The sequence below is a fragment of the Peromyscus eremicus genome, chromosome 1 (assembly GCF_949786415.1).
Source record: "Peromyscus eremicus chromosome 1, PerEre_H2_v1, whole genome shotgun sequence".
Taxonomy (NCBI): Eukaryota; Metazoa; Chordata; class Mammalia; order Rodentia; family Cricetidae; genus Peromyscus; species Peromyscus eremicus.
Window position 1 is genome coordinate 163,482,097 of NC_081416.1, and position 25,475 is coordinate 163,507,571.

Below are 25,475 nucleotides of genomic sequence, written 5' to 3' on the forward strand. Positions count from 1 at the left end.
CCCTGGGCTAAGGCCACCCAGGCCAGTGAGCCCGACCCAGGCTTTGCTGCACACTGGCCTCCCCTGTTGTTCCTCACTCTCCTCTAAATGTCTAACCCCACACACACACACCCTTCTTCCCTCTCCTTTGCACACACAGTACTGAGCATCTCTTAGCCGTCTGCTTCCGACTGGACCCGGACCCTCTTGGACACCGGGTACATAGGGCTTCTCCAGGCCATGACGGGGTTTCACTCAGTTGTTCTAGTGGACCTCATTTGTTGCTGTGGGAGAGTTGAGAGCAGAATCTGGGTAGGGTGCACGTAGGTGGCCTGGTAAGAGCAGCTCCAGTGCCGGTTGGAGTCTCCTGCGGCAATGCTGGCTCCACACAGGACCACTGTCAGCTCTCCAGGGGATTATCTGGGACCTGCTGCAGATTCCAGTGTTCCTGTGGGTGACCCCAGTACTCAGTCTGCAACTCCTTAAAAGGTCAAACTGATGCTGGGTGGCTCAGCATGGCCAGTATAATCCATACTAACCCAAATGTACCTCTTGGCTGGCCAGTTACCATGGGAACCAAGATCCCTTAAGCGAACAGGACTTGGCAGGTGCTTACCCTAAAGACTGACTCCCTCCCAGAGCTCTGGGGAGCCCACTCTCCAGAACCTTTCCTTTCTTGGGCCCACAGCACCATGTGTCTGACCCCAGGCGGCTTCCTCAGACAGTCCCATTAGGACACTTCTTCCCTCCAAGTCTCTCAGTTTCCTTAAACTGTGACTTCACTGACAGTCTTTATCCTCCACACTGCTTGGTGCAAGGCCATGAATCACCCAGGTGGCTGCTGGGGACTGGACTGGGGTCTTCTGGAAGAGCAATGTGCACTGTCAGCTGCTAGCTGGTTATTCGGGATCTGTCCTGGAAACTGAGTCAGGTCCTCAAGCTTGCTGGGCGAGCATGCCCGCTGCTGCAGTGTCCACCCCGTTTGACGGCATCCTTGGTGTGTACATGCTATGATTACCGCTGCCAATGGCAACAGTAATCGGCCCGGCTCAACACGGCACGGCGCTTGTGTCTTCACGCCTGGTCTCGCCAAGCGGATGTATTTGTAAATATTACTAGTTACCTTTTGTTTGGCTTCACTGTTCTGTCAGAGGTGGGCTCACTCTGTAGCCCAGGCCAACCTCAAACTTACAGCAATCCTTCTGCCTCAGCCTCCCAAATGCTGGGACCGCAGTGGTGACTTCTTTCTCTTACGCTGGGCACATACCGTACAGCTTCGGTCTCAGCCTTTGGATTAGTCTCAGTTGCTTTATGACTTCCCTGAGACCCCCTCTCCAAGACAAGACACACAGGCCACAGGAAATTCTGCACTTTATTTGTGCCCATAACCCCTGGATGATCAGCCCCACTAGATGCAACCCTTCCCCAACACCTCCACAAAACACTGATTCTCTCCAGAGCTAAAATGACCCCTAGTTACCCACTACAGCCACCCTCCTCTCCCTTGGCTGGAGGGTCTCCTGCTCTGAGGACTTGGCTCCCTCCCCTCGGCTGCTTCTCATTGGTGTTCCGTGTCGCTGTCTTAAAACCCTCCCTCCCTGACTAAAGTCCTCATCAGCACAGCTACTCTGAGTGGCTTCCTGCCTTACCTCCATGCCAGGCCTGGCAACCCCCCACACCCAACTAATGACTACCTGCAAAAAACACACTTGTTTTAGACTCCAGAAACCAGGGATCAGGCTGGATCCTCAAATTCCCTGAGGGCCCTGGTTCCTCAGTTGCACTGAAGGGGTACAGAAACTGACTAAGCCAAATAACCCACAATGGGGGTAGGTGGGGAGATCCACACATGGATGGGATAGGAGAGTGAAAGGGAGGGTTGGAATAAAGCTGAGGGCAGAGGGATAATGGATCTCCCTCCTCCAGCCTGGACCTGCACCCTAGGTGCTGCGGGTCCTCTGGCTTCGGGCCTTGTACACCTCGATTAGCAGGTCCTTCACGTACTGGATCTCCCGCTCCACTGATTCGGCCCTCTCCCTGAGCTCCCGGTTCCGTGCCTCCAGCCCCTGGCACTCGCCCTCCAGGGCCTCGCCCTCTGCCCGCTTCCGCTGGCGGTACCTGAGAGCTGCTGACTTGTTCTGATCTCTCTTCTTCTGCTTGCGGTCCCCTCGGGTGCTGGCAGGGCTAGGGTAGGGGGCTGGGCGGGACGGTGAAGGCAGAGGGGCCAGAGGAGGAGGCGGCGGCGGCGGCGGCTGCTGCGGGACAGGCAGGGTTGCCAAGCCTGCCTCCCCTGGACCAGCATCACTGCGGCAGTAGACAGCCAGCAGGTCCAGGGTATCCAGAGTAGGGGGCTGAGGGAGGTCAAAGGTGGGCAGGGGCAGTGGCAGGGGCAGGGAGGGTGCTGGTGGTGGTGGCGGGGAGGGTGGTGGGAGGAGTGGGGCATCAAGGAAGAAATCTTCCATCTGTTCTAGCTCCTTCTTGAGCAGGGACGCCATGGCTTCCAGGTCAGGGGGGGCTGGAGAGGGTGGGGGGAGGGTCCCTGGGGGCAGAGGGGCCTCCAGAGGGAGGAGGGCCGTGAAGTCAACCCGCTCAGTCATCCAGTCAGAGAAGCCGTCACCTGAGGATGGAAGGGGGACATAAAAGGCCCCTGAGGTCTGTCCTTTACCCACTTGATGCTCACTCATGTCCCATTCACTCAATGTGACAAGTGACCAGCTAGCCAGCCATTAAATCCATAGATCTGTCAGCAGACCAGTAAGTCAGGGCAGAAATCAGTGAGCCAGGAACCAACACACCCGCACCCACTAACTAGTCAAGCAGTCAACAGACCGACTAACTTACCCACCAAGCCACTAACCAATGAATTAACCAACTAATCAGTGAGCCATAGAATCTACCAGCCAAACAACCAACCAACAAACCAGGCACCAATAGCCAGCCAATCATACAACAAACCAGCCAACCAACCAACCAACCAATTCATTAATCAATGAACAAACCAACCAACCAACCAGTCAACCATAGTTTACCAAACAAACTGACCCACTAAAAGGGAATGAGGCAACCAACCAATCAGCCAACAACCATCCAGTTCAGTAGCCAACCAAGTAACCCATGAAGTAGATAATGAACCAGTGAACCAGAGTTCACCAGCCAACAATCAGCTAACCCACTAACCAATGAACCAGTCAACCAACCAATCAGCCAATCAAACAGTTCACCAGACAACTTGTTGATAAACTAATTAACTCACTAATCAATAAATAAGCCAACCAATGAGTCAAATCAGTCAACCAATCAAGTCAGCCAATCAACCAATTAATTTACCAACTAACCAATGAAATAATCAGCCAACCACTCAGTGAAGCAGTCAACCAACTAATGATCCACCCAACAAAAGTCAGCTATTGTTTCTATAATCATTCTCTTTTCTGTAGGGCTGGTGGACGGCACCTTCCACCTATGTTTTCTCTCATTGACTCATTTATTTATTTATTTATTTGTTTTTGTTTGTTTGAGATAGGGTCTCATGTAGTCCAGGTTGGCGTTGGACCTGCTCTGTAGCTGAGGACAGTTTTAAACTTCAGATCCTTCTGCCTCTCTCCCAGGGTGCTGCTTTCTCTCTCTCTCTTTCTCTCTTTCTCTCTCTCTCTCTCACTCTCTCTCACTCACTCACATTCTATCTATTCATTCTTGTTTTCTGTTTTTGAGAAGCCTAGGTTGGCCTGCAACTTGTGGGCTCAAGAGGATGAGAAGCCCCTTGAACAGGGGGACCGACAGGCTTGTGCCACCAGGGGCAGCAACTCATTAATTACTGAAATCCCAGTCTGGGCCAAGCATCTGTTATACAGTCTCGTCTTATCATGGCTCCTTTCTTCTCATCCCTTAGCCCTCAGTTCAGATGCTAAGGAGAAGGCTACTTGACTTCTCAACTAGGTCTTCCATCACTTCCAGCTCAGTGCTGTGTTCCACTTCTGTCTCTTGTTTTCTGATGTTCCATGAGCTTAGGGATCCCTTGCTCTGAACCCTGAACACCTACAACCGTGCTGGGCACACTGCAGGCCCTCAGGACTGAGCTCGTGAATGAATGAATTCTTCCCTTTTTCTGCCCCCTCCCCCCGCCTCCAGCATTCTTACCTGCCAGGGGCTCTCCCCCCCCTGGAAGCCCGCCCTCCAGGGCTCCCCCAAGGACCTCATAGGGGCCCAGGGGGGCAGGGGCCAGGGGGAGTTTCCCATAGTCTACGAGCCAGCCCAGCCCGCTAGCTGGGAGCAGGGCCCTGTCCAGTTCCAGCCCCAGGGTCGCCAGGAGTGACATGGCTGCGGCGCAGGCGCAGGGCACCGAGGGCAAGGGAGGCTGCGCCAGCAGTGGGGCGGCAGCTTGGGAGATTGTTCAGCTGGGTGAAGACAGGCACCAAGACAAAGGTGGAGGACCTGTGAGGGAGACAAGAGGGGGTGAGGGTGGGTCAGAGGCTGCTTGACCCACAGGCCGCTCACACTTCCCTTCTCTCCCCAGAGAGCCCCACATTCGCAAGGGAACTCTTGGAAACTCCCAAGCCCCCGCACAGAAGCCTAACGTCTCCCCAGGGGGTTACTCCAGCCCCTCCCACCCACCTCATCTCCTCATAAAAACTTTGACTCCCAAGGGAATTTTCTTCTAGCCATGTCCCTTCTGCATCAGTATTTCCACTAGGTTACAGTCCCTTTATAGTCCACCGACCCCACAGGGGTTCGCAGGGGAATTCTGCCATGCCTGGGCCCTTCATCAGTGCCACACTCTCAAATCCCACTCTTCCCACAAAATTTCAGGTGACTTCTGCGGCCACTACACGAAGCCCCGCCCACCCGCCTGTCTCCCTCAGTTCCCGCCCTCAACTAGCAAGTCCCCAGAGGCCGCCCCTGTGGCCCTAGCTCCACCTCCTCTTAAAGGCGTTCCTAAGCCTTGTCCTCCCCGTCAATCTACGCCAGTCCCCGCCCTAGAAGGTGCCTGATTGGACGGGAGCTGGGCCTGAGTCCGCGCCTCAAAGAACCCGGGCTGGCTAAACCCCACCCTTCCTTTCTGCCTGTTAGCCAAGCGTCAAAGCGCACGCTCAGTCCTTGAAAGCCGTCCATTGTTGCGTCACTAGTGCGCATGTTTAGCTAACTACCAGCTGCCCTTCGTAGTTCAGGCCTCGGGTGGGCTAATGCGCGTGCGCAACACGGTGTGGGTCGCATCCTCTGAGTCGAGGGAAAAGGAGCTGGGAAGTAGCGCGCAGGCGCGCGAGCCGACCTTAAGCCTCCCCCACGCCCCCTCCAACTCTCCGGAAGCACACCCTCCCCCACGACTCGAGCCAAGTGCGCATGCTCAGCGGGCCCGCCGGGCACCCTTTTCCCCTCTTCTGCGCCTGCGCGACCGTGGTTCCTCGCTCTTCGTCTCCCCACCCCCCCCACGAGGTCGGCCCGTGAAGCCCCGCGAGCTCTGGGAAAGGGCGGGAAAGGCGGTTGGCGAGGGAGGGGCGGGCGGTTACTCACTCCATGGCTGCGGAAAGAAGAGGCGACGGCGGCGGCGGCGGCGGCGGCCTCGGCTGAACGATCGGTGGGAGCAGAGAGTGCTGGCGCGGTGAGCGCGGAAACGGGGGGCACGACGGGATCACGGCTACAGAGCCATGGCGGAGGCTGAGCGGGCGGGGGCGGCGTGGCGGGAGAGCTGGGAGAAATGGTTCTGAGACGATCGAGAATGAGGCGGCCCCGGGGCCTGGGGACAAATATACTGGGGGCGGCGCAGCGCGGGCCGCCTGGATCCCTCCGCGCCCCGCCCCCGCGTGGCCCCGACGGGGCGGTGGCGACCCCGGGCCCGCCATGTCGCCCGGACCTTGCGGACGCATGCTTCATGCGGAGGGCTCGGGGCTCCATCTCCTTCTCGTTGGAGGGGATCCTACCCCCTCTCTGTCACACCCGCAACCAGCTCCCCTCTCGTTATCTCTCCCTGGTTCGCGAATTTGCCACCAGTCCCCAACCGATGTCCCCCCGAGAGCCTTCGTGGGTCGCGCCTGTCGTGGGATGGCGAGCTTAAGCTAGCTGAGGCTTCGTGGCCGAGTTGAAAGCAGGAACAGCAAAATAATGTCCCCAAAGTGTTTGTAGATATTTGTATAAGCGCACACATAGAGCGGCTATGGGAAGTAGGCCACGAACTCCTAACCACAGGGCGCTTAGCGCAACTTCATTTTAACATTTATTGTGTGTGTGTGTGGTGGTTAGAGGACAACTCTCAGGAGTCGGCTCTCCCACCATGTGGGTCCCAGACTTGGGACTCAGGTCACCATGTTTGGCAGCCTTTACCCGCTGAGTCATTTCTCCTACTTCTTCTGTTCGATGTACTTTGTTTTTGTTAAGAACCCTGGGGTGAACTCAGTCTCTCCAACGTTCACCTGATGGTGTGTGGCCCACCTCCCAAGGTTTCTCTTTGCCATCTCCCACTAGTTCTCATTCTGCAGGCTGGTGCTCAGCCCTGCTGACCTCTTAGCTCTCATCAGATGCTTTGCCCCTTGCTCTGACTTCCTTTCAGTCCTTGGTCTCTTGCTGAGCCCACTAGATAATTGTCTCCTGACCCTGTCTAAAAATAGGACGTTTATTTTCCATCTAGTTTAAGAAGCCCTATTGCCCTTCCCCAGGCTGATGCATGAACCGTGTTTCCTACCCCATGGCCATCTGTATCTCTATATTTGTAGCAGCTGAGAGACTGAATCCAGATCCAAATTGAGGATTGAAGAGGGAGCTCAGTAGAATGCTTGGACCTTGGGTTCTGTTCCAGCACCTCATAAACTGGGGTTGGTGCTTACCTGTAATGCCAGTGTTTGGGAGATGGAAGCAGGACTCATGAGTTCAAGGTGTTTTTAAGAAAGCAAAGATTTAAAGGCCAGGCCTGAGCCGCTGAGTGATCGCTCAAGTGGTAGTCTCTGAACTTGACGATCTGAGACCCGTCCTCAGGACCTGTGTGGTAGGAGGAGAAAAGCAACTCGAGAAAGTTGTCCTCTGACCTCCACTGCACTTGAGTGGTGGCATGTCTGAATACTGAATAAGAGTGTAATTTTTAAAAAGTTCAAGGCTTGCCTGGACTAGAAAGTGAGTTTCTTGGCCCATCAAGGGAATTTACCAAAAAAAAAATTGTAATGGGCTGGGGTTGTAGGTCTGTGGTGGAGTGCTGCTTTCGAGGCCCTGGGTTCTTTCTGGTATTGTAAAAGAAAAAAAAAAAAAGCAGGTGGGCAAAGCTGATTTTGAAAATAAGAAGGCAGGCCTTGGGAGCTGACCATCTTCCCTTGGAGTGATCACTCTTCTGTCTGCTGCCAGTGTATGAGCACAGGTTCTGTAGCCACGTGATTGGTGTTCAGACTGTCCTACTTGCCAGCTATGGGGCTGTAGTAAGTCTGTGTGGAGTGTGCTTAAGCTGGTCGCCGAGAGGAAGGCTGCTGCAAATACAGAAGTGGATGTGTTCTGTCTCCACTGGCATGCCTTCAGAATGTCACTGGAATATCAGTCTTCCACTTTTTATTTTCCTTTTCTTGTGGTATGCATTAGGGATTGAATTTGGATGCCTTGTATTTAATAGGCCAAGCCCTCTTCTACTGAGCTACATCTCTACCCCATAGAGGTGTGTGTGTTTTGTTTTGAGAGTCTCTTGCATTCCAGACTGGCCTTGAACTTGGCTGTGTAGCGTAGGATGGCCTTGCACTACTGAGTCTTCTTGCCTTTACCTCCCAAGTGCTGAGATGACAGGTGTGCACCATACCCTTTGTAGGTGATGCTGGGATAGACCCAAGGGCTTCCTGCATGCTTCATCCCTGGTCCCTTTCCCATAGGTGTTTTATTTTTGAGACACTATACTATGCTGCAGTGCCCATGGTGCTCTTATTTTTGGTTTCTTGAGATAGGGTCTCTCTTTGTAGCCCTGGATGTCCTGGAACTTGCTCTGTAGACCAGGCTGGCCTCAAACTCAGAGGCATGTCAACACCGCCCAGCAAATTTGGTATTTTAAAGTAAACTTTGGGAATAATCAGAGAGGTTGCAAAGACAGCACAGAAACACAAAGTCCTGTGGGGAGCCAGGAGTAAGGGTGGAGCTGCTTGGAACTCTTTTCTGGTGCGGAGGGGCCTGAGCTGAGGAGTGAGGAGGCTGGTTGCAGGCAGTTGCATCAGCCCTGGCTCTGATGAGTAGGAAGGGGTGAGGGAATTCCCTGGGGGCCACAGAGCACCTGGCAACAGCTCCCGGGTAACAAAGCCCTGGGTAGGAAGTCCCAGAGCAGCAGTGGGGAGGGGTACTTGGAGGGGTGTGCCTGGGCAGAACCCAGGGAATCTGGGGCTTTGTGCTAAGAAAAAAGCCTGGCATCCCAGAGGCCCCTAACTTGGTTATGGAAAACAAGACTGGGGAAAGGGGGAAGAGAATGGTGCATGGCCACAGTTGTCCTTGATAGGGCAGGGTTCCCCACCCTGCCAGGGTCCCGTGAGTCCTCAGACCCAGGCCATTACCTAGGTTTGTTCTTTGCTTCAGTTGCTAGATGCTATCCATACCAGCCTGCCCTAGAGGAGACATACTTTACCTGATCTGCTTTTTAATTTTTGGTTAGTATGCAAAGAGAGGTTTCATTGTGACACTTCCTACATGTCTTTGTTCTTGTCCACCCAGCTGCTTCCCTCATTACCTGTACTGTTGCAGCAAGCCCTGCTTTCCCAGGTGAGGGAAAAGCCCTATGTGATAGAAAAGGCTTGGGCTTTTTGGTGCCTGTGGCTAAGGGTTGGTCTGCCTGCTTGGGTCTTGGTTTCCATCTGCAGAGTAGGGTGAACACCGGCCTGTCAGTTGACAACATGAGTGCATGTGGCATCATAGCGGCTGTTTCCTGACTAAGAGGACCCACCTGGTACAGGGAGGTGACGAGTCTTCATCAGCACACACTTAATGCCCTTGGGTACTAAGGGTGTAGCCGAGGGAAAGCTCTTCTGGGAGCTCAGGGTCTGGTGTAGCTTCCTTCCTGCCCCACCATACTTGTACATTCTGACCTGCCTAACGGATGGATGTCGGTGTACATGACCATCTCCTCCAGTACATAGAGGACAAGGTCAGGACTTTGTTCTTCCCCAGAATCCTCCCCACCGCCCCCACCCCCACACACCCATAGTCAGCAGTGCCATAATCCCCACACAGTGCTAGGGAGCAAGTTAAGCTGTGTCACTAAGGCCAGGGGGCAGGGGTTGGAGGTGGGCGTCCTGGCAAACAAGGGCGTGAAGGCCAAGGCCAGCTCAGCTGGGGAAAGGGCAGTGCCACGTGGCCAGGTGCTCAGAGTTCTCCAGAGGCCGCCGTTGTGGTAACTCATCACCACCGAGTTGGCCCCATGCTTCTGCGCCAGCTCCCGCATTGTGGGTGTCACCTGTACTGGTTTATCCCTCCTTGCTGCTATGACAGGTGGAACTTAAAAGACTTGGACAGCATACACTTGCCACCTTAGAATTCTGGAGGTTCCCAGGGTTCCTGGCCATACTGATATCTAGAGGTGGCCTCGTTTTGAGGATGTGGCCCCTTGTATCCCTCAGGCCTGCCTCTCTGCCTCCACACTGGCAGCTTCTCCTTCCTCTGAGCTTCCTGCTTTCCTTACAGAAGCCCTGTGTTTGCACATTGGGCCTTCTCAGATAATCCAGGGTAATTGAGTCGTGGAGGAGCCTTCATATAACTTGTCTACACAGAATGCTTTGCTAGTGGGGTAGTGTTCACAGGCCATGGGGGACTGGTGTGGATGAATCTTGGGTGGCCATTATCCAACCTGCCACATCTTTCCTCTCCACCTGTGTCATCTAAGAGATATATACCCTTAGCCTGAAATAGAGGGAAAGACCAGGGGAGACTGGGAGCAGTTGACACTGTAGTGTTCTGGAACTTAGAAGCCAGTCCTGATCACTGTGTGCCTGGAACCTTGGTGAAGAAAACAGGGACAGTGGCGGCGACTTCAGGGCAGTGATGGTAGAGGGTTAGTTGTGAACAGGCCCAGGCGTCAGGACTGAGCTGTTCCAGAGGGACATGAGGGCCCTCTTGAGCACCCCAATCACACCTGAAAGGGATTGCTGATTGAGCTGGCCAGCTGCTGAGTTGATAGGGAATATAGAGGTCTAGATTTTGTCTGAGGTTCAAGTTTAGACTATTAGCAAGTACTTGAGAAGAACTTGAATTCCCCACCAATTTGTGTCTGGGCCCTTGGAGCTTTAGCATGGGGTGTTGAAGTCTACATTCTCTATGGCTACACCGCATTCCAGAGTTGCTGAGAACTTTTGTGGGGAGGGACCTGCAGGACAGGGCATGGGGAACAAATGACTGCTAGGAGGGGTCCTTTACCCTTTCTGCCCCTTAGCTGCCTTCTGTGCCCCAACAGATGCCACCTCCTACAGAGGTGAGGGGACTTCCAGTCAGCAGAGGTCAGTGGTGACCTGGGGCTTTCTCTGGGTTGTGTGCTAATGGGGCCATGAGCTCTACTGGGATTGGTTAGATAATATTGGCTTGATTATTTTGAAGGTTGCTCTCTATTGAGATATAATGCACAGTAGTCCTATCATCATAGTGTGTCATATTCTCTGCAGCCTTGCCTGGGTGGTAGTACCATGAGATATTGCTTTGTGCCACAAGCTGGGTCAGAGGGATTGCTATAGCCCTTTGCACTCCCACAGTGCTAGGGTTACCAGCATGAGCCCTGCCATGGCCTGCAGGAGTGCCTCATCACAGAAGAAAGTAACTGGGCCTGAACACAGCAGAATAGTTTGGCCTGCAGGAACAGATAGGAACCGAGGGGAGAAAACAGGTGTGAGGCACACTGTAAAGACCTCAGGAGCTCTGGATTCCTTGCTGCCCCCTCATGGGTGGGCAGACCCCACTGGGAGACACTGAGAGGTCAGGATGCCAGGTCTTCTTAGCAGGGCTATCCACAGCAGGTGGGGACAGAAGGTGCTCTCTGTTTCTGCTGAGTTGGATTTGAGAGTGGCACCTAAGCAGATCTGGGATGTCATGTGGGACTGGAAGACTAGAGGTGTCTTATGATGGGTAGGGTGGAAATGGGAGAATGTCTTGTAGGAGAGGTTCAGCAGGCAGCTGCTGAAGTTCCCTTGGCTTTGGTGGGACAGTAACAGGTTCCCACCTCATTTGCTGGGAGATCGTCACACTGGGTGGTGGCATGGGCTTTGTAAGCCTGGCTCTTGGAGGTGGAGACAGCTGGAGTGGCTAATTTTGAGGCCCTGGCAACTTTGAGACTATCAAAAATAAAATGTTTTAAAGGGCTAAGGGTATTGCTTAGTTCCGTGATAGGGCCCTCTTGGCATACAAGGCACTGGTGGTTCTCCCAGAGCTACAGCAAGGGAGCGTGGAGGGCCACCCTGCCCTTGGCCTGCAGCCTGCTGTCACTCGATCCCCAGAGAAACCATGCCATATAGCCTGGGTAAGCCCTGCCTTCTGTCACTGCCTCTTCAGCAAACTGTTGGCTGAGAGAAGGGCTAGGGAAGTGCATAGTGACAAAGGAGCCCCCTGAACTCTCTGTGGTACTTCCTGGTATTCACTCAGATGACCAGACCATTTCAGCCCATTTCCTCCCAGCTGACCTGCCTAGCCAACTGGTCTTTGCTCTTAGGACTCACTCCCAAGCCGAGCTGTATGGTACTGTGCTGCCTCTCCCCCTGCCCCCCATTATTTGTTTGTTTAGAGGCAAGGTCTTGCTGTAGCGCCCACGCTGACCTCAGACTTTGAGCAATCTTCCTGTCTCAGCCTCCCACGTGCTGGAAATATGTGCATACACTTTGACAGGCTTCCTTACTCTTTCTGAGGCTAACATATATTCCATGGATGGATGTGCAGGTCTGTTTCATTGGTTTTGATGAACTAATGAACGGTGTTATTGCCCTGGGGGTACATGTGCAAGGCAAGCTTACGTTGTGGTGCCAAGACATGGGTGCCTTGTTGAAAGAAACTGACCTTAGGGCACTTCCATTTTGTTTACAAAGTGGCTGCCACACCCTACAGCATCACAATTCATCTCTTCTGTGGCCACCCTAGTGGTTGTGAAATGGAACGTTTTTTGTGGTCTGTCATGGATTTTCAGGAGGCTGGTAGTGATGAAAATTCCCAAGGAATTTGCCTAAAGTGACGTGGTGACCTGAGACTACCACCCCTTCCTACCTTGAGTAGCTTAGCTTCTCTACCGGCTTTCCTTAACAATGGGCCCTTGTAATAGCTTCCTGGACTCTTAACAATGCTCTGGGGAAGCCTGACACTACCTCCTGGAGCTTCTGGTACTGTTGCTAGCAGAACTTGGCATTGTTTTGTCAGTGTGGTGTCCTGTAGCTCACTTGTTGTTAGCAGAACTTGGCATTGTTTTGTCAGTGTGGTGTCCTGTAGCTCACTTGTTGTTAGCAGAACTTGGCATGGTTTTGTCAGTGTGGTGTCCTGTAGCTCACTTGTTGTTAGCAGAACTTGGCATGGTTTTGTCAGTGTGGTGTCCTGTAGCTCACTTGTTGTTAGCAGAACTTGGCATGGTTTTGTCAGTGTGGTGTCCTGTAGCTCACTTGTTGGCTGTCAGCTTTAGAGGACAGGTAGTTGGCTGGAGGGGTGGTTTTATTTTGCTTGGGAAAACCTTGCTCTGGGTGGCATTTGAGATTTGAAGTAGTCGGGTTGGAAGAGACATGGACTTGGCCAAACAATGTCTTTATCTCGTTTAACACTGGGTGTTGGAGGCTGAGCTGTGCCTTGCTGTCTTTGTTGGCCACACAGGTCTGTCCTGCTTGCTGTGATGGGTGCTGAGTGGCCAGCTTGTGTTTATTGTTAATGTGTTGGTACAGTAGGGTGTGGAAGGCCTGGAGCCTCCTCTGATAGATGAGGGCATGTCTGAGACTTTGATGACTAGAGCAGATGAGTGGCAGGCTACCAGGTGCAGTTGCTGGTCCTAGGGAGCTAGCATGTGCTACACAGTCAACTAGCAGCCTACCCCAAGTGCACCTGGGAACAACTGGCTTCCCAGCCCTGTTGGAGGGGATAATGATGTTTAATTTCCTGAGTGTCTGTCAGACAGTATGAATGCATAAAATGTGTCCCAACCGTGGACTGTAACAGCAGCTGGATGACAAACAAGCTGGAAGTGGGTTTACAGGGATAGTCTGTGATACACACACACACACACACACAAGGATTAATGAGATCTGTCCCTAGGGGAAATGCTACAGAAGCTTCTTAGAGCACTGTGGGACTCCTTCCTTTGTGTGTGTGTGTGTGTGTGTGTGTGTGTGTGTGTGTGTGTGTGTGTGTGTGTGTGTGAGCTTTTGTGAGATGCTGTGCCCAAGGAGGCCAGAGGGCAACTCCAGCACTGTAGTGAGAGGAAGTTGTGAACCGCCTGTTGTGGGTGCTGAGAACCAACTCCTGCCCTCTGCAAGAGCAATACATGTTCTTCTTAACTCCTCAGCCAGCTCTCCAGTCCTTTTCCTTTTTGAAACTGTCTTGCTATATAGTCCAGGCAATCCTCCTGCCTCAGCCTCCCTAGATTACGCTCATGAACCATTGGGCAAGGTGTGTTGGCTGCAGGAGGTGAAAGCAGGAGAGAATTTTGAGTTTTATGTTTCCCTATCAAAACAAAATTAAAAATGGGGTTGGGCACAGAAGAAAGAGTTTTTCAGTGAAAGAGAGAAACTGTTGCTTCAAATGAGTAGGAGCAGACACTAGACAACACCTGTGACTCTAATGGGGCCACTATATGCCCTGTAGCAAGATTCAGTCTCAAAAGGTACTTCTAGAACCCTACTTGAGAACTAGGTGGGTGGTGTGCACTGTAAGGATTGCTGCTTAAGCCTGGGGTTCAAGTTCATCCTAGCCAATGGCGGGACTCTACCTCAAAAACTTTTCCTTTAACCCCCTCTGCTATAGGCTCCTGGTAGATGAGCTGGTTAGGTTTGTGGGGCTTGGTGTCTGTTTGTCGCTGGAGCTGGTGGAGGCCCTAGGGAGTGAGGAAGGATGTAATTACTAATTAGCTGTGAACTGACTTCTGAGGTACAGAAAGTTTCCTCTGGAGGAAGGAGGGAGAAGGCTGAGGACCTACGGATGCAGTCATTAGACACACACAGGGACAGGATTTAGTCAGTGCCTCTGAAAGCCTCGTGGCCTTCCTCTACCCAGTGAGAGACTGTACCTGCTTCAGACGGTGTCTTCCTCTATTGTTGTTACTGCTTGAGACCAGGTCTTGTCGTCAGAGCTGGTGTTGACCTCTAGATTCTCTTGGCCCTTTTTTTTTTTTTTTTTTTTCCTTTACTTTGACATGATGGAAAAGTCTTAGAAGTGCACGTATGGGAAAGAAATATGGTGATAGCTGGGTGCCTGCTGGCTAGGGAGTGAGGAAGGAAAAGGAATGAGTGATGGCCCTCTTTCTTCCTCCTTTCCTCACCTTCCAGAATTCAAACCAACCTCCTGAGCCTTCTCCAGGGCCTCAGAAAATTCCTCCCACCCCTCGACACTTAGCATATAGGTCACGCAGAGTTTGTGTTCGGGTCGTGTCTGTGTGGTGCTTTGTGTGCCTCAGTCAGGTCATGCATACCAACCTTGAAGTCAGTGGGGTACTACTGGTCTCCAAGGTGGGTGCTGTGCTTAGTCCTCATGGTGACATGGATGGCATTGTCATCATGGGGAACACATCATCACAGTACAGCAGGTTGGAATTTCTGAGATGAATACAGGGGGAAAAAATGATACTGAGTAGCAGCCTTTTTTTTAAGTCATTTTTATTTTATGTGGGTGCACACATGTGTGCATGAGGAAATCAGGGCAGCTATTAGGAGTCAGTTTTCTACACAGTTTTCCTACAAGTGGAACTCAGGTCACACAACTTGTTGTGTTTGGACAGGGAAAGTGCAGAATGGCGCTTGCCTACATGTTTAGAAACTTTCTGGAAAAACTGGGTATGGTGGTGTTGACCTGTGATCCCAACACCCAGGGCAGCAGAATCCATAAATTCTAGGCCAGGTCTCCATTCAAGAGACCCTAGACAGAAGAAGCATAGGTGACAGCCTGGGTCAGTGGTAGCTTGGGACCAGTACTTTAGTATTGAACTAAGCCATGGGATCAAACCACCAGATGTGGGGAGTGCACATGCTTGTTGTGGAATAGAATATTTAACTATGTAAAGATGTGTTGCTTTTGTTTATGCTGCATTTGTTTAACTATGTAAGGATGTGTTGCTGTTACACCTTGCCTGCCTAAGGCACCTGATTGGTCTAATAAAAAGCTGACCAGCCAATAGCCAGGCCGAGGAGGGATAGGCAGGGCTGGTGGGCAGAGAGCAAAGGGGAGCCAGACAGCTAGCCACAGGCCAGCAGCAGAGGGCCAGACAGACAGGCAAGCAGATTGAGGTAAATGTGCCTCGGGGCAGCACATAGATTAATAGAAATGGGTTACTTAAATTTGATTTTTCGAGACAGGGTTTCTCTGTGTAGTTTTGGTGCCTGTCCTGGATCTCGTTCTGTAGACCAGGCTGGCCTTGAACTCACAGAGATCTGCCTGGCTCTGTCTTCTGGGTACTAGGATTAAAGGCGTGGGCCACTGCCCGGAGGGTTACTTCAAATTAAAGAAAAACAAACAAACAAAAGCTAGCTAGAAACAAGCCTAAGCGAAGGCCAAGCATCCGTAATTATTAAGTCTTTGTGTCATGATTCAGGGGCTGGCGATCCAAAAAGCCTGTTACACATGCTTGTAGAGGACAGAGGTCCATGTGGGGTCTCTTCCTCCACCTGATTGAGACTGAGTCTCCCACTGGATCTGGTCTCTGCTCTGGTCTGGCCATCTACACAGGTTGCCTCAGCCCTTCCCAGCTAGAAGGCACTGCCCGCTTTGCACTGAAGGAAACGTGGAGCTGATTTGTTCCCCGAGGGTTAGAGGATTTTCTTCCATGAGAAAGGCAGTGGGCTGGTTTGGTGCCAAGGAGACATGACACGTTGTGGGGGTCACGTTGTGGGGGTCGGTGTGGCCCAGCCTCCCAGGGATCAGTTTCCCTCCATCCCTTTTTAAATTTATTTTTATTTTATGTACATTGGTGTTTTGCCTGCACGTAAGGGTGTAGGATCCCCTGGAACAGGAGTTACAGACAGGTGTGAGCCACCATGTGGTTACTGGGAATTGAACTCAGGTCCTCTGGAAGAGCAGCCAGTGCTCTTAACCTTACTGAGCCATCTCTCCAAACCCCAGGTTCCCCCTTTTCTTGCCTCTGCCTTCTCTCCTCCTGCCCTCTCTGGTGACCCTTGATCCTGCCATGAATCTTTTCCTGCAGACTTTTATTTTGTCTCAGCAAGGCAAAACTCGTGGTTAGAAGGGTGTTCCACTCACAAAAGCAGCAGCAGAAGAGCAAGCACCCTATTTGTGTTTTTTTAAAGACATGATCTCATATAGTCTAGGCTGGTCTCAAGTTCACTGAGTAGCTGGCAGACCTTGAGCCCTTGTTCCTCCTGATTCCACCTTCTAAGTGCTGGCAAGTACAAGCGTGTGCCACTATGTCCATCTTGTTGGAGTTCTTAAAACTATTAACTGTCCTGAACCAGAAGGTTCCCTCAGAGAGCTAGCTGCTGTCCAGTCCTTCCCTGGCTCTGCATTGTCATAGCACCACCTGGTGGCCACTGGCTGTATGCCAAAACAAAACCTGTTACGTTTTTTCCACAGCTAGCACCTGACGGGGATCTGATTTTCATTCCTTCTTTAATACCCCTACTTTTTCAGATGGAAAACCTGAGGTACAGTGGCAACCTTTAGACTCAGATCCCGGGGTTAGGACTGGGGGGCAGCAGGAGTCTGGGGTAAGGATGCCATCGGGGCTTCCATCTCCACTGTATGGCTGGCCTGGGCCTCTGCTGTATTCCCTTGAAGAGGTTAGTTACAGCCTATACCCTCTTTGATCCTGTTTCCCACTCAGGAAGGTTCCAGGGCCTGTTGAGTGGTGCTCTGGCTAGTACTGTGATGTAACATGGCAGTTGCCAGCTCTTTTTTTTTTGTTTTGTTTTTTTGTTTTTCGAGACAGGGTTTCTCTGTGTAGCTTTGCGCCTTTCCTGGATCTCGCTCTGTAGATCAGGCAGTTACCAGCTCTTGTTCAGACTAGCCATGAGCACTTACATAGTGCCCAGAACAAAACAAACAGATGCCATCATCCTTGGTCAGTCTGTCGCAGATAGCTTATTGCTGCTAAGGTCTCTTGGTGGATAGTGCTTACTGTGCATATGAAGATATATGGCCCCGGTGAAGCAGCATCCACACCTGACTCTTGAACATTTCATGTGTGCGGCCTGTGCGTGCACGCGCACGCGGCCCCCCCCCCATCTCCAGCTTCTTCTTGACCCCACACTAGACTTCCCAACTGCCTCTTGTTAAATGAGCTCTGTTCTGCACAAGGCCTCTCCTCGGTTCCCTCTGGCGACTCACTGACCACATGGGTCAAACCAGCACAAATGGAGTGACACCATTGTGACCCAGCTTCCTGGCTTGTGACCTCTTCTTCCTCCTCTGTAGTTGGTTGGTTTTGTTTTGTTTTGTTTCTGGCTTTTGTTTTGTTTTACTCTTTGCTCTTTGGGGGCCAACCACCCAGCTCCCAAATAAATACACGGAGACTTATTCTTGCTTATGAATGCCCGGCCTTAGCTTGGCTTGTTTCTAGCCAGCTTTTCTTAACTTATCCCATCTACCTTTTGTCTCTGGGCAAATATACCTTTCTCTATTCTATATACCTCTCTTAACCTCTTATTCCGTGGCTGGCTGGGTGGCTGGCCCTTGAAGTCCTCTTCTCCTTTTCTCTCTCCTCCCCCCTCACTCTTCTCTGTTCTCTAGATTTCTTCTATATATTCATTCTTTCTGCCTGGCAGCGCAGCCTGTCCCTCTCTCCTGCCTACCTATTGACCATTCATTCAGCTCTTTATTAGACCATCAGGTGTTTTAGACAGTTAAAGTAACACAGCTTTACAGAGTTAAACAAATGCAACATAAAAGAATGCAACACGTCTTAAAGTAATATTCCACAACACTCTCCTGTGTGATAGCCTTGGGTACAGATGGGTCATCCAGAGCTATCTCCATCTTGAGCTCATCTTGTGTCTGTCAAGTCCTTTAGCCACATAAGGCACACACTTCTTCTAGCACATGCTAGTGATACCTGTTGCTTTGAGCACAGCACTGCTACCACAGTGAGTGCTCAGCTTTCATGTGGATAAGTATGCAGGTGGAATTTGTTTGTGCTTCACCACTTGGGTTCAGAGGACAAGCCCTAATTCCCTGCTTGGTAGCCATCTTGCTTAGGGTAGTGTTGAGTGTGAAAAGTAGTATGAGTGACTTTGGCAGGCCGGCTGTGAGTCAGCACACAGATGATCGGGAAGCAAGAAAGACCTTCCACTGCCATTAAGGCTCACATCAGAAATCCCAGCACTCAGGAGGCAGGAGCAAGGCAGCCAGCATGGCTCAGAAAACTAACCAAGCTTCCATGGGTGGAAGGAGGTTGTGGAACTGGGAAGAAGGCTGGTGATTGGGAGCTGGGGAGAATGCAGCAGCCTAGGCTACTCCTCTGTCTCAGTGTGGCTGTCTAGCCCATGTGACATGTTGTGAGCCTGTTACCAGGAGCTGGCTGCTTCCTTTCCCCTGGGCTCTCTTGGGAGCCTCTGCCCTGGTGAAGATGGATGGGCCACAGCTAAAGGGCTTCCAAGGCTTAGTGGGTCATCACTTGCTCAATGAGTCAGGCCCTGGCTTGTGCTTAGCTGTGTCCCCAGAGCAGTTAAAGTTCCTGACCTGGCTCATCACTCCAGCTTCCTCTCCAGTTTAGCCCCATACTTGGCAGGCCCCTGTACCAGGGTGTAGAGGCAGAGGCAGGCAGGCCTCTGAGCTGGTGTACATAGTGAGTTCCAGGCTATATAGTGAGAACTCATCTAAAAAAAAAAAAAGACGTCTGAGTCATTGGCATGGCGTCTGTGGCTGTGTCAGCACTGGTGGCAGTAACCAAGACCATCGGCCCCCCAGTGTTTGACAGGACTTGGGTGGCGGCCCTCTCCTTTCAGTCACTGGACCTCACACATGGTGCTGCATACTGATAGCTGTCCTAGCAGAGACAGTATGGGTAGCCAAGCCATCAGCATCCCAGGAGGATTGTGTCATGGACTGGCAGGAGAGCCACGTACCAGGTGCAACTGAGTGCCTAAAACCAGGGAAGCTCACCTGAATCATGAGGGTCACCCCTGTGGTCTCTGACACCACCATAAGTCACATTAGCACAGATTAGTGGGTACCTATTCCGGAACTTGGGTTCCCGCCATGTGTCCTGGCACTGTGGTCTGAGCTGATAACTTTAAACAGTGTTGCAACACCTTAGTATGGAAAACTTGACATAGTTTTGTTTTTTGTTTTTTGTTTTTTTTAGTAACTACAAACTTTCTATAAATGAGAATTCTCAGCTGCAGTTTACTAATAGCAAAAGCTTTCCACTGAGTTCTTAAGAACTGAGGTATGAAGCATAGTTGATTGGGTGCGTGGGCAGCTTTAACTCATCCAGTCCAGGTGCTCACCAGTGAGGAAGTCTCTGTCGTGCCAAAGTTGTCTGGGTGCTAACAGGGCTCCAGTGCACCTGCTGTGGCCTTTTCGGAGTGAAATAACACTCCTTCCCCAGAAGCTCCGGTAAGCTCAAGGGGCAGGACCAGAGTTCAGAGCAAGGCCTTAGCTGTTTTCAGTGAAGGAAAATGGAACCTGACTTTGCTTCCTCCTGAGTCCCATCTCCCTTCTGTGCACTGTCCAGAGACGCATCTCTCCCAGGACTGCTGTGGGGCCAGGGAAGGAGAATACCACATGGTGCTGTCCCCAAAGTAGGGCAGGGGCTGCTGCCCAGAAGCCTCGGGACTGCTGTTGTGGTTCTTGTCACAGCCTGATGACTCACTGACCAGGGCCACAGACTAAATTCATAGTAAACCCGAGGTTAGCCACACTGGGTCTTCTTCAGAGCTTCAGAGCTGGGCACTGGCACTACCCACAAGCCGCCTTCTTGCTCTGAAAATGTCACAGGGACAGCGAGCACCCCAAATCATGTCTTCATGTCAGCTGCTCAGCACCCTAGGTGCCACCCCACTTTGCTGAGGCAGGGACTGAGCTCAGAGAGGCTTAATGTTCTTGTTAAAGCTGAGAGGAGGACTGGGTCACTCAGATCTGCTACACTTGACATGTGTGTTTATTTCCGCCGGCTGTTGTCACAACCTACCATAGACTTAGGGCCTCCGAACAGCAGGCAAGGGAGGGTACGACAGTATGTGCCTATAGTCCCTACGTTGGAAAGATTGGGGCAAAAAGGATTGTTAAGGTTGAAGCTAGCCTGAGCTTCATAGTGAGACCCTGTCCCAGAGAACAAAATGTCAGTGGCTGGGGGTGGCTTGATCAATAGAGTGATTACCACACAAGCATGAAGACCTGAGGTCAATCCCCAGCACCCCCATGAAAAAGCTGGACATAGTGGCCAGTGCTAGAATCTCAGTGCAGGAGAGGTGTAGGCAGGTGGGTCCCTGGAGCTTTCTGGCCGGCCAGCCTGCCTAACTTAATTGGCGAGTTGTAGGTCCTAGTGAATCTCTCTCTCAAAAGATAGATAATAACCGAAAAAGACACATCATTACCACACACAATTTGGAAGCTGTGGTGCTTCTCTGCTGTGGAATGAGCCTTTGGGCAGTGCTGCCCACAAAAGGGATGGGGTGCCTATCGCCTCAAGAGGCCACAGCAGGGGTCACACAGCTCTGAAGGAAGGGTCCATTCTGCTGCACCTTATTCCACGTGGAATGTGTGTCTATGGTATTGTATGAAACATTTGACTTTGCATCTCTGTCTCACTGTCCCACACCAGGATAGGGAAGTGCCCTGTGACTCCATCAGGTCCACTGTACCCACCATCTCTACCAGCTTCTGTCTCACCTTCTGCTGGGGCCTGGGGAGATGACACAGCTTTCCAGCTACCTCCATAGTGCTGGTGGGACAAAAATCTTCACCTCCTAGGTGGTCCCTGCAGCGCTCCCTGCCAACCTCCTCACCACATAAGCTTTAGGAACAGCGGCTGGATGCCGTTGCCTGGAGCTGCTTCCGTCAGAGCTTGCGGAAGTCCAGCACTCTAAGTGGGGTGGACTGTGGTGCTGTTGGCTTACTGAGTGCTCTTTGCCCTCTTCCCTTTGTCCCTTGCGCCCGTCACTGGTGGCGACTGCTCGCTTCCACCTAGAGGAGCACCCCAGATGACATCTGATTGGCTGATCTGGGTCTCTCTTTATCCCTGAGCACTGGATGGGCTCTCATGCCCACCCCGAGTTAAGAGGGCCCAGGCCCCGGGCCTACTCTGCCCCAAGAATCAAGGGCGAGTGCTGGCAGCCTGGAAGAGCTGGTCGTGCGGGTGTTCCTTGTGCCCTGGTCCCACTCACTAGAGTGCCTTCTTGCCTGCCTCAGACCTCCTCCCTGGTAGTGGAAGCTGCACGTGTCCAGGAGTGCTGAACTCCAGTTGGCTTACTGGAGCTTGTTAGTTTAGCAAAGGAAGAGGCAGGGCTGCTGCCAGCTCTGTGTCCAGCCCGCTACCCTCCACACCACTGAGCTTACCTGTCCCAAACTACCATCTGACCATGTCACTTCCTCTGCTCTAGAAACCTCCCCAAGGTTGCAGACGCTGACGGATTTGCCCCAGAGTCGGAGTAGCTGCCGCCTGGAGATTCCACAGCCATGAGTGGGTTTAACTTTGGAGGCGCCGGGGCCCCTGCTGGCGGCTTTACATTTGGCACTGCGAAGACTGCAACCACCACAGCTGCCACTGGTTTTTCCTTCTCTACCTCCGGCACTGGAGGGTTTAATTTTGGGACTCCCAGCCAGCCAACCGCAACCACCCCTTCCACTGGCCTCTTCTCACTCACCACACAGACCCCAACCACACAGACCCCAGGATTCAACTTTGGAACAACGCCTGCTTCTGGAGGAACTGGCTTCTCCCTGGGGATCAGCACCCCAAAACCCAACCTGAGTAACACAGCTGCCACATCCGCTACAGCCAACACTGGCAGCTTTGGGCTTGGCAGTAGCACCCTCACCAATGCCATCTCAAGTGCTGGCACCTCCAGCCAGGGGACAGCCCCCACTGGCTTTGTCTTTGGGTCCTCTACCACCTCTGCTCCATCTACTGGCTCCACGGGGTTCTCGTTCACCAGTGGCAGTGCATCCCAGCCTGGAGCGTCTGGCTTCAGCATTGGCTCTGTGGGTAGCTCAGCCCAACCCACAGCACTGTCTGGCTCTCCCTTCACTCCAGCCACGCTGGTGACCACCACAGCAGGAGCTGCACAGCCAGCTGCTGCTGCACCCACTGCTGCCACCACCAGCACAGGGTCCACACTCTTTGCCTCCATAGCGCCTGCTCCTGCCTCATCCAGTGCTACAGTGCTGTCCCTCTCCGCTCCGGTGACAACTGCAGCCACTCCTGGTGCTGGAACTCTGGGCTTCAGCCTCAAGGCCCCTGGAGCAGCTCCTGGCACCTCCACCACCAGCACCACCACTACCACCACCACCTCCTCCGCTGCCACTGCTGGCTTTGCCTTGAGCCTGAAACCCTTGGTGTCAACTGGCCCCAGTAGCGTGGCCACTACTGGGACTGCTCTGCCTGGCTCCAGCACAGCAGCTGGGACTACCACAAGTCCTGCGATGACCTACGCACAGCTGGAAAGCCTGATCAACAAGTGGAGCCTGGAGCTGGAGGATCAGGAGCGGCACTTCCTGCAGCAGGCCACACAGGTCAATGCCTGGGACCGCACACTGATTGAGAATGGGGAGAAGATCACCAGTCTGCACCGCGAGGTGGAGAAGGTGAAGCTGGATCAGAAGCGACTGGATCAGGAGCTGGACTTCATCCTGTCACAGCAGAAGGAGCTGGAGGACCTGCTGAGCCCATTGGAGGAGTCAGTGAAGGAGCAGAGTGGCACCATCTACCTTCAGCATGCCGACGAGGAGCGTGAGAAGACCTTCAAGCTGGCGGAGAACATCGATGCTCAGCTCAAGCGCATGGCACAGGACCTCAAGGACATCATCGAGCACCTGAACATGGCTGGTGGCCCTGCAGACACCAGCGACCCACTGCAGCAGATCTGCAAGATCCTCAACGCCCACATGGACTCCCTTCAGTGGGTGGACCAGAGCTCTGCCCTGCTGCAGAGGAGGGTGGAAGAGGCCAGCCGTGTATGTGAGGGCCGCCGCAAGGAGCAGGAGCGCAGCCTGCGCATTGCCTTCGACTAGCCCTGCATGAATGGGAGGGCCTTCTTGGGTTACAGGGATGCTGGCTTTCTGTTGGGTGGGTGTGCTGTTGAGAGAAAAGTTCTTTGGTTTGACTTCCAGTTAGCAGAAGTTGTACAAGGCATGGCGCTCATTGATGTAACCTATGTGCTCTGGAGCCAGGCATGAATGTCACTGAGCTCTGGGCCAGCATTTAAAGAACAAGGGCAAGTGTTGAATTCAGTGCTGCCTCACGGCAGCTTCAGTTCTAATTCGTCCAGCTCATCCTGACTCAGCCACTCCAGAATGGCTGTGCCAGTGGGACAGAGCACTCCAAAGGAGATGCTGGCCAAGAAATTTACCTGGGATGGAGACATGGTGAGTTTGAAAGACCAAGGTTTCTGCAACTCTCCAGCTCCCATCTAGCCCATGTCCTCCAGAGCTTCTGCCACACAAAGCAGACTCACCAAGGCACACTGAGCTAACAGTTGTTTGGTGCTCGCTACCTCTTTCACCCCTGGATTGTGGGCTCCTATGGCAAGGACTGATGCCCTTGGGGCCAGAGTGAGAGCAGATTTGCTTCTGGATATCCCAGTGTCAAATCTATCTTAGTCACGGTCTTGAAGGCCAGCAGTCATGTCCTGGTCTGTTTTATTTCCCTGTACTCTGCTGTAGCCTTTGTGGTCCCTGATCAAATATTGTTCTTCTAAATAAAGAAAACTTTGTGAAATCAGACCCGCTGTGAACGTAAGTAATGAAGAAAGGTCCAAGACTCAGCGGGGCAGGAAGGGGCACAGCTGGTGGGATATCTAGTCCTGGGCCATTGGGTTGGAACCACTGGCTGAGTGGGCTACCTGGGCCCAATCTCTACCTTCCTGGGGGTAGTGGGCTGCAGGTGCAGGAGAGAGTCTTGTCCCCCTGTGTACACAAGTGTTAAGTCATCCATCACTCTAGTGGGTGCAGGTGTCATTGTGATGTCATCAGCAGTGGAGACCAGGGAACACGGGGAGGGGAGGGGAGTTCCAGATGCTGGGCTCATGCCAAGCGTTTGGCTGCCACTCCTACAGGACTGGGGACCCTGGAATCTGAAGATTCCAGAATGGGGCCACAAGTTATTTCCTTGGATCATGTTGGACTTCAAATCACAAGAGAAAGCTGGGGGTAGGGTGAGGGCCTAGAGAGGTAGCTGAGCTGCTAAGAGCACTGGCTGCTCTTCTGAGGACTCTGGTTTGATTTACAGCACCCACATGGTAGCTCACAGCCATCTGTAACTCAGTCCCAGATTATTAGGTGGCCTCTAATAATTTTGGGTACTGTGTGCAGAGATAAACATGCAGGCAAACAGTCGTATAAAATCTCAAAGATTAGAAACAAAGAAAGCCTGGCATAGTGGTGAACGTCCAGTAACCCCAGCATCTGGAGTTCAAAGGTATCTTCAGCTACGTAGTCACATGAGACCTTGTCTTAGAAAAGCCACATAGAGGCAGGTCCAGTGAACTGGAGGGCTCAAATCCTGAGACCCTCAGTGGCCTTTCTACAGCATGTGAGTTTTTGTTGGTTTAAGATAGGGCTGTCCACTGTAGTTCAGACCCTCCTTGAATTGGTGTGGCCTTCCTGCCGTAGGCTCCTGAGTGCTAGGATTATGGGCAAGCCACCACAGCCCAGCACTGCACTCCATGGCTGGGCCCCAACTGACCAGGATGTTTAGGCCTCAATTCTCAAGATGTGTTTTATACATATGGCTGTCATCTTCAGGGCTCAAACCATAAAGACGGTCAGCGTGCATTCTCATGTGTATGTGCTCATTCCGGATTGTATATTGGACATAAATAAAGCTGAATTATCTTGCTATTTGGGTGTAGTTGCATGCTAAGTACACACTCTGTCCCTGCACTCTATCCTAGCTGTCTAGGGTTTTTTTTTTTTTTTTTTTTTTTTTTTTTTTTTTTTTTTTTTTTTTTGGTTTTTCGAGACAGGGTTTCTCTGTGTAGCTTTGGCACCTTTCCTGGATCTCGCTCTGTAGACCAAGCTGACCTCGAACTCACAAAGATCTGCCTGCCTCTGCCTCCCGAGTGCTGGGATTAAAGGCGTGCGCCACCACCGCCCGGCTGCTGTCTAGTATTTTAAAAGTAAATTGAAATCATGCCCACTTTGAAGAAAACAGAATAGGTCTCTGTGCTGGGGGAGGTGGAGAGGGGTGCCCAGGATGTCAATGCTACTTGGCACCCTGTTGGGCACTG

The 25,475-nt window shown here is 52.3% G+C and overlaps 3 protein-coding genes across 7 annotated transcripts in view; 2 read left to right on the top strand and 1 right to left on the bottom strand.

The window, feature by feature from the left end:
• Positions 1–1,333: 1,333 nt before the first annotated feature.
• Positions 1,334–5,683, bottom strand: Atf5 (activating transcription factor 5). 2 transcript variants are annotated; one of them, XM_059278343.1, is made up of 3 exons: positions 5,488–5,683; positions 4,117–4,410; positions 1,334–2,596 (listed from the first exon to the last, which is right to left on the bottom strand). In XM_059278343.1, exons 2-3 carry the CDS (start codon positions 4,292–4,294, stop codon positions 1,920–1,922), a joined length of 855 nt encoding a protein of 284 aa, XP_059134326.1. In that variant the 5' UTR covers positions 4,295–4,410; positions 5,488–5,683; the 3' UTR covers positions 1,334–1,919. The 2 variants fall into 2 exon arrangements, with proteins under 2 accessions (XP_059134326.1, XP_059134332.1); XM_059278349.1 differs by lacking the exon at positions 5,488–5,683 and adding an exon at positions 4,894–5,076.
• On the top strand, positions 5,464–23,968 carry Nup62 (nucleoporin 62). 2 transcript variants are annotated; one of them, XM_059278301.1, is made up of 2 exons: positions 5,464–5,575; positions 21,630–23,968. In XM_059278301.1, the coding sequence occupies exon 2, from the start codon at positions 21,706–21,708 to the stop codon at positions 23,257–23,259; it is 1,554 nt and encodes a 517-aa protein (XP_059134284.1). In that variant the 5' UTR covers positions 5,464–5,575; positions 21,630–21,705; the 3' UTR covers positions 23,260–23,968. The 2 variants fall into 2 exon arrangements, with proteins under 2 accessions (XP_059134284.1, XP_059134292.1); XM_059278309.1 differs by lacking the exon at positions 5,464–5,575 and adding an exon at positions 9,547–10,409.
• Positions 5,465–25,475, top strand: part of Il4i1 (interleukin 4 induced 1) — a 29,277-nt gene continuing 9,266 nt past the window's right edge. For all 3 annotated transcript variants that reach the window (XM_059278263.1, XM_059278270.1, XM_059278255.1), the window contains exon 1: positions 5,465–5,575. The gene's annotated coding sequence lies outside the window, so the exon portion shown is untranslated. The remainder of the gene's footprint in view (positions 5,576–25,475) is intronic.

Coding starts and splice junctions, on each gene's coding strand:
- Atf5 (XM_059278343.1), bottom strand. CDS start 4,294: ATGTCACTCCTGGCGACCCTGGGGCTGGAACTGGACAGGGCCCTGCTC. Junction 2,597..4,116: donor GGGGGGAGAGCCCCTGGCAG/GTAAGAATGCTG, acceptor TTCCATCCTCAG/GTGACGGCTTCTCTGACTGG.
- Nup62 (XM_059278301.1), top strand. CDS start 21,706: ATGAGTGGGTTTAACTTTGGAGGCGCCGGGGCCCCTGCTGGCGGCTTT.